This window comes from Eucalyptus grandis, chromosome 6, assembly GCF_016545825.1.
Source record: "Eucalyptus grandis isolate ANBG69807.140 chromosome 6, ASM1654582v1, whole genome shotgun sequence".
Taxonomy (NCBI): domain Eukaryota; kingdom Viridiplantae; phylum Streptophyta; class Magnoliopsida; order Myrtales; family Myrtaceae; genus Eucalyptus; species Eucalyptus grandis.
Window position 1 is genome coordinate 51,696,597 of NC_052617.1, and position 8,652 is coordinate 51,705,248.

Genomic DNA, 8,652 nt, shown 5'->3' on the forward strand with positions numbered 1-8,652 from the left:
GCCATCACCAAGGGCCAGCAACTGGCCATATTAAGAAGGAAAGAAAAAAAGAAAAAAAATTCAAACAATTTATAAAAATTTGAAAAGAATTTAAAAGAAATGAAAAAAATTATCCATGTTAATATTGGTTGTGCTACAAAGGACGGTTGGTATTAACTAAATTGTTACATTAGCGATTTTTAGCTAAATTTGATAGTAATAACTAAATTGGAAAATTATTTAAAATTTATCACTAGATTGAAAAATCATCAAAATGTAAAAGATTAAATTGGCACAATTATCGGGTTTAAGATTAAATTGGCAAGTCATCAAAATGTTTGATATTAAATTGATGCAATTAAAAGGCTTAACTTTAAATTGGCACAATTTAGTGGTTTAAGTTTAAATTAGCTGTTGTACAATAAGTTTAGCATTTTTTTGATTTTTTTCCCCAAAAATTGATTAGTCATGCGGCCAACTCTAAATAACTAACTAAATAAGTGAGATATTATTATGAAATTCAACAAAAAGTATATACTAATCGATTTTTTAATCAGTCTCCGTACCTGATTCAAAAAATTTCAAGTCAACCCAAGTAATGAAAAAAAGAAGAAGAAATCTTGATGTAACTTACGAACTAAATTCCAATGGAGCATCTGTTGATATTTTCTGCGGTTTCAAATGCACTTGGCCACTAATTTATGGATCCCTTGCGTTTATAAAATAAAAACTATTAATCGTACAATTCATGTCTATCCACATATCATTTACGAACAGTTCATGTCTATCCACATATCATTTATGAACACATTGTCTCATCGAGTTCAAATTTTCCCCTTGACCGATGGACATCTTTGGACTGGCACTGAAAACTCTAAGAATAGACATGTCAACTACATCCCTGGAATCTCTCTGTTGCATGCGGCCAATTGAGCCTTTCACTTTCATATGTGTAAGCTTCCAAATGCAGAAACGGAAGTAGTCCTCTTGCTTGTTGACATATGCATTGCTGGAGGGAACATCGTGAACTAAGGATGATAAGTCTTTAAGTTTTAGGTAGATGTCAAGTTCCATTCAAGTTCTACTTCGAACTTGATGCCCACTCATAGGAATCGGTTCCTCATTTTTTGAAATCTAGAATTTACTTTGTATACTTTAAAACCCGATATCTACCCAGTTACAGGTTTCGGGTTTTACTCGAGAACCAGCCAATTTTTTTCATTTTTAGTTAAGTAAAACAAAAATTAATGTAATAATAAAAATGAAACTTTCCTATTTGTCAATAATAACAATTCATGAAAGATGAACCCGTAAAATTAAATAAATAATAAAAACCACCTTGGTAGCATGGCCTCTCTGCTCATAGAGATGCAATTATATACTCCAGAAAATGCGCTTCCATCAAAGCCAAGAGATTGCATCAGCTGAAAAGTGGCACAAGCTGAGGGTAATCAAGAAACAAGGTCAAGTCTTGAGCAAGTGAGCCGCGACTCCAGTCTCGACTTCTTTCTCCTTGCGTTTTTCTCGACCGTATCAATACTGTACTGCATTATATGTTCTAACCCAGCAACATCAGAAGGCAGAGGCAGAGAAGTGGAAGCTAGCTCTAGAAGACTAGAAAGTCAGGTTTGGCAATATTAAGTTTTTAACCAAGTGATTTTCTGGTAAGCTAGAAATTTGGAGAAGGAAAGGGAAATTATATTTTAGGGTTTCTTAGGTTCCCAATTTAGTTCCCAGTTTCTGGTTCAGTTCCTACCTGGGGACGGAATTGCATAGTACAAGTTCCAAAAAATATAAAACCAATAACAAGATTAGGTCTCACCAAAATCTGAAACCATGCTCACCCCTATTATGAGCCAAGATGGGCCAAATCGGCATGCGCATAAAAGTTTTAGATACATTTAATTTGTGGGTCACGAATATGAAAGCCGTCCGTATTAAATATTTTGGGTTTGGTTTGTATCCGAGCTATATCCATGCCACGTACAACCTATCAATCAGAGAGGCGTGGTTTGGTCTACCGAGGAACGGAGGATAGGTACTATTTTTCAATGTTGGTGTTTTTTTGGCGATAGAATCATCAACTTTTAAGATACAAAATTGGCATCCCAATAAAAGGGTAGAAATAGTCAGACACATAGGGGGAGGTGCGCCAAGTTTATGAATACATAATATTAGTGGGTATGAAGCGTCTAGGCTCTTGAGCAATGCCCAACACTTTTCCCTTATAGTGGATCATGTTGGCTCACATTTAGAAGTGTACCCCTCTTGGCTATCTCAATGTCACTTGGAAATGTTGGCTACGGAAGGCAAAGGACAAAAAAGAATTCTCACTTGCATATATCAATTCAATTCATGAGATGTGTCTTGAAGTCTAAACCTTGGGAAGAAGGTCCCTTATCAGCATGCAAAATATGAATCCGGTAGGTACGCATGGTTTTAAACCCTTTTTGTGGGTCTTTTCATCAAGACAAAAGTTAGTCATTGACTTTTTCACAAAACTTAAAACTCTATTTTAATTTTTTTAAATATATGGTTATTATTTTTCTTAAATTTTTATTTTTACTCTAACTCTTAACTCACTTTCAAACTTTTAATTTACTTTTTTGAAAACGTGGGAGTCGAAACTCACATATCAAATTAAGCATCTCCACTCTTAGCTCCCTAAGAAGGTGGAGAATCGAACTCCCCACTTCTCATTTCCCATGCGAAAATGGTGGCTTTAATATCTCCAATGATAATTGTTTTTAAATTAAAATGATAGAAAAATTGAGAAGAAGGTTTGATAAAATATTCACATACTAAACTGCACATTCATCTAATAATTTAAAATTTTAAAATAGTTAATTATGATCCCACAAAATCTTATATGGTATTGAAAGTTGAAGATCCTAAATTCAAATCTATTACTAAAAAATGTCAAATTTGTCAAATTTTTCTAGACTCCAATTGTTTCTCCGATCACCATTAAGCTTGTAGAATGATGATTAGTTATTGACATTTTCGTAATACTTAAATTCTTTTATTACAAATTAGAAAATGAATGATCGTCTTAGAATTCAACGTGCATTTTAATAAATTTCGAGTATTTTATGATAGATTAAAAGTCAAGACTCCTAGTCGCATGAGATAAAGCCAATTAAAAATAAAATAAAAAATATCACCCTAATATAGCCTGAATGTGTAAACCATCAATTCCACCGAACGGTCACATCTCTCCTTATGATTACAGCTGCGGAGATTAGTCATTTATCTGACGAGGCAATAATTGTGGCCATAAATTTTGGCCAATCATTATCGAAGAAAGTAGACGCGTGCCACATGCACTAGGCGGCTACGTGCACAATGCTCGAGCCCAGAAAAATCTGCAATCAAATCGAACAACTATTTAAATTGCACTCATCCCCATAATCATTTTTGGTAGAATGATAAGGCGTTAACCTTAAAGAAATTGCATTTACAAATCCCCACTTGAGTTCACAAATCTCCAAAGCCAACATCCATTGGATCCTCCCTCTTTATACTTGCATGCCTCCCCCATCCTTGCCACATGCCCTAATATACTTGGTCGACAGCTAAGTCAACACACACTAAGCTTTTGCAGGTATATTTGTTGAGCTAAAAGTACGCATGAGAAGGAGGCTTTTGGTACATCAAGCCAATCATCGGTTTATGAGTAAGATATGGGTAGATAGAAGACGGAATGAGCCTGTCACAACGATTATAAAATGAATCTATCATATATCAGTATTTTTTTTTTTAATCAATACTGTGATTCTTATTATATGTTGTGGATGCATCATTTGGGCCAAATTTTAATTGCTATAATAGATCTATCTATGATCGGCGTGGAAAAGTGCAAGACAAAGCCTATGGCCTGATATCGAGAATGATGGGTTGTCATTTGCTAGCTAGGAGGCTTTGGCATTGACATTCTCCAAGTATTTTCGCAAGATGACATTGAGTTTGTTTTTGCTCATTAGTAGCCACAACATCTAGACAAGCACGATTTGGTTATCACTTAATCAAATTGAGCATATGTATGCTAATGAGATTACAACGCTTGCTCATGCAATGAAGTATGCTAATCATGTCACCCTAGCTTGTGTGATCACGTGTAATCAATATCTCTGAGGCACCTCATATATACTCACTCGAGAGAATTTTAAAGCTAATGAAGATCTATCATTTTTATGTGTTCTTCGAACTTAAAAGCTAGTGCAAGATTGAGTTGCATGACACAAGCATGTGCGAACTCCACTCGGCAATTTACTTTTGATGGTCACTTTAGCAAATCTCCAATTCTTTAAGCACTTATAAGTTATATACAAATCAATTTGATTATGTAGTTTAGCAAATCTTTAATTTTTGTGTGTATATAGATATATTGTTTAGCATATATTGTTTTTGTATAGGTCAATTCTCTTTTGCATGCATCTCTCTAATTCATAAGTACATATTTTTTTATTTTTTATGTGAGCTTCAATTCTATTTTGCACTTTAGCAAATCAATTTTCAAAGATCGCTTTTAGCTTGACTCTATCGATATTCAAGATCACACTAGCATATCTCTTACTTGCTATCCGTCAATTAGTCATCGTGGGATTGTCGCCGCTCGATGTTCCAATAAATATTCATAATGAATATCCTCGTTTCTCATTCATTTAAAATGAGGCTATCTATATGCTTTTCACATTATTTTTGCAAGTACAAAACAAGCTTTCACACGAAATGGTCCACCCAATTGGACATAGAATAATGCGATGGACTTAGTACGAATATCGACTAAACTATTTCATGTATTTATTGATGAAAGCACGCGCCCAACAAATACATTGCATCATTGGACTTGGTGGAGGCCCCATCGGATTTATTTAGAAGGTGGCGACAAATAAATTCATGATGTAAGCACTCGAAAAATCCATATAATAGTCTTTTCTCGAGAGCTGACCCTTTTCCTTTCCCCGTACGTGGTCCCACTCCCCTCGCGACACGTGGATCGAGGGAGAATACTTACGTAGGTATGAGACGTCATCAGGCCCACTTAGTAGTAATGGGTATAAATGGATGGGAGCGGGCGATCCTGAGGATCAGAGAACATGCACTTTGCCCATGCATAATTAGCCAGAGCTTTTGCTTATCATCACCGCCATCATCACCACCATTGCCATCGCCATCATCGTCGCCGCCGTCAAGCTTAGCTAGGGTGAGGGAGAGATGTCACAGAAGATAGCGGCTGAGGACTGTCCGAAGGTGTGGTCAGGTCCGACCACCGAGCAGCCGCCGCCGGCGGTGGTGGTGAGGGAGTACGAGGAAGAGAGAGACAAGGCGGGGGTGGAGAGGATGGAGATGCTGTGCGAAGTCACGGGACAGAGGTCAGGGCCAGATAACAAGAAGAAGAAGAAGAGGAAGAAGAACAAGAAGAAGGCGATTCTGGTGACCGACCTCTTGGGCGACCCCCTCTGTCGCGTCCGCAGCTTCCCGTCCCACGTCATGCTGGTATCTCCTTCTCCCTTCCTCGCTCTCGTACGCCATCTTTCAGTCTGTTCATACTTGTTTGGCGTATGGATGTAGAAGCTGTTACCTAGACGATATCGCATGAGGTGGGGTTCTGAGATTTCATATGGGTTTGTCTTCGCGAAACTGTGCAGGTTGCGGAGTGGGGAGAGGGCGGAGAAATAGTTGGGGTGATCAGAGGGTGCATCAAAAGAGTGAAAATCAGAGGCAACGGCAATAACACAACATCGTCATCGTCAGATTATGTGACGGCCGCTAACGTTCTAGGGCTCAGGGTTTCTCCTTCTCACAGGTTTTCTCCTTCTCCTTCTTCTTCTGCTGCTAATCTTCTGGAGGCATGCATGCGTGTTGCTCCGTTGTGGTGCTAAATATGCGTCTGGTGTCAAGATGGTTCGCTTCTCTGTCGCTGGAATCGCGAGCCGAGTCGATCACGATGCGAAATGTGGACGCCGAGGGTCTCTCCATGCGCTCTCATGGCTTCCACCGTCCAGTCGCCTGAGGCTCTGAGCTACTCGTTCGAGTTCTTTCGATATCTTCATAAAGAAAAAAATCTAGAATTTACGGTTCAGTCGCCACACGTGTCGTCTTTCTAGCGATTGCAAAGCCCGCTAAGGTCAACATAGGAATAAGAGACACTGTTCCTTATTCCCACCAAAAAAAGGCTAGATTTCAGCTGTAAAGAGGAACCGGTCTTCCTCGTGTATCATACCTAACATTTGCAGAACTCGAATTGTCATTTACCATAGAATAACGTCGTTATCGCTTCGGTTTTTGCTATTTTGAAGGAGGCACGGCATTGCCACGAGGCTGATCCAAGCAATAGAGATCTGGTGCAAGCAGCACGGTGCGGATTACGCCTACATGGCCACGGACGCCACCAACTCCCCCTCCCTCAAGCTCTTCACCACCAAATGCGACTTCATCAAGTTCCGCACGCCGACCCTGCGGATGCGACCCGTCCATGCTCACCGCAAGCCATTGGGCTCAGACGTCTCAATCATCCGGATGACCCCGAGGCTCGCTGAGTCGATGTACCGGCGCGTCCTCGCCGGCTCCGACTTCTTCCCCGAGGATATGGACGAGATTGTTGCGCACCCCCTCAACCTGGGCACCTTCGTGGCGGTCCCAAAGGAGTCGGCCCGCACGTGGGACCCGGAATCGGGGACACTGCCGCCGTCGAGTTTCGCTGTCATGAGCGTGTGGAACACCAAGGGAGTGTACAACTTCCGAGTGAAGGGTGCTTCGGGGCTCATGCAAGCGTGTTGCGCCGGGAGCCGAATGCTGGATTCGTGCATGCCGTGGCTGAGGATACCGTCGTTCCCGGACGTGTTCAAGCAGTTCGGGTTCTACTTTCTGTACGGCCTGTACATGACGGGAGAACGCGGGCCGAGCCTGATGAAGTCGCTCTGCGATCTCGCGCACAACATGGCGAGGGATGATGCCGGGTGCGGCGCTGTGGTCGCCGAGGTGGGGCAAGAAGACCCCATCAAGGCGGCGATCCCTCACTGGAAGAGATTTGCGTGGTCGGAAGACGTGTGGTGCATCAAAAATCTTCAGGAGGAACTCGTCCACAAGCGTGGGGACTTGGATTGGGTTCACATGTCCAAGGGTCGATCCCCAGTACTCTTCGTCGACCCTCGAGACGTTTGACTTTCTCTCTGTTTCGTTCTTTCTTCTTCCTGAATTTTCTCTCGACGAGAAAGCTTTCTTGTATGATAGTTATCGGCAGCCAATGTGGTGGACGAAGCCAATCCCAGTTTTACATGTAATGTCGCGTAAGATATTCTATAAATCGTACGTTTTTTCTTTCGGAAATGTCATAAGCGCTTTTCATACGAGCGAGAAAAGAAAGTGTTCACTTTGCGAATTGGAAAGAAAAAGGTCCCGCATGAATCAGAGCCATTGGCAATCCATGCACGTTCTGAACACGTCTAAAGTTTTTATATACCCATGAACCATGCCATAGTTTTCATTGAAATGTGGTTGGATAACTTAAGCTCATATGGAAAAGAGAAACAAAGCGGGAAATTATCCAATCGATCTTAAATTTATTGTACGGATGCTCGGCCAGTTTTAGACTTTCCGATTTTGCCAATTTAATCCCGAAGTTTTGCCTGGAATACTAATGTGGTCCTTTCAACCGATCTTCATTGAAAATCACTAATATGACGGCGCATCATGTAGGATGTCTAGCGACGACTAGAATCGCCGAACTTTAGTGATTTCTAACAAAAGATTGGTTGGAAGAACTACATTAGAATTTCATGCAAAATGACTAAAATTAGATTTGCCAAATCGAAAGATTATCGACATCCGTACCTAACTTCACGAGCGTTTTTCACTCTCTCCTCCTCGGTATTTTCATGTTCCTCTAGGATCATTCACTAATCTCAACGAGGACATGTTCCCAAGTTATATCACCTCATTTTCAGGGCTCCATCACTGGATAACATCATTTTCCTTGGAAAAATAATCTAGGGACCTCATGGCTTGTTGGCTAGACAAGTGACACGTTCATATTGGCACGTTCCCATTGAGCACAAAAGCTACAGTTGTGCCCTCTTTAGGACCTTGACATGTGCATCCTGAATTAGGAAATACAAATCAAACTCTCGTGCTGGCACCACCATCGATCGCCTAAACGTATGTTCCGTTAGATTATCGATATGACAGTGTACCTTATAGAAATCCATAACATTTTTATATTGGAAGTGGGTATAATGTTCGCCAAAATGACTCGTGAAGAGAACTTTTCCGAAATGCCGGCGTCGATGCCAGTCCTTTTATTTTGCTTTTAGATAAAGCCGAACAGACGGCAGGAAATAGTTTGTTTTAATTAGGAAAATAATGCGGATTAGAAAATTGTTTGTTCGAAAGTCTCTCCCCGTACTAGCATGTTTGATTGGTTTAAGAAAAGACCCTCCATAATATTCTCAACTTATTAAAGTTGTTGTCCAGAGATATGCAGTTTCAAAACCAATCAACCCGCTCTTGAGGTCTGTGTAGTGTGTATAGAGACTTCAATCGCTTTGGAGTTTGAAATGCCCAAAAAGAATGTCCCATGTGGCGAGGAACATAAAATAATAAAAGTGAGGATGCCTTAGTCAAATCAAAGGGCATGCACCGTAAGCCATGCAAGAAGCCCTTTCATGGTTT

General features: G+C 40.6%; 1 protein-coding gene across 1 annotated transcript; it reads left to right on the top strand.

Moving 5' to 3' along the window:
• Positions 1-5,084: 5,084 nt before the first annotated feature.
• On the top strand, positions 5,085-7,302 carry LOC104450627 (probable N-acetyltransferase HLS1). Its single transcript, XM_010065268.3, has 3 exons — positions 5,085-5,478; positions 5,631-5,788; positions 6,282-7,302. The coding sequence occupies exons 1-3, from the start codon at positions 5,197-5,199 to the stop codon at positions 7,144-7,146; spliced, it is 1,305 nt and encodes a 434-aa protein (XP_010063570.2). The 5' UTR covers positions 5,085-5,196; the 3' UTR covers positions 7,147-7,302.
• Positions 7,303-8,652: the final 1,350 nt, after the last annotated feature.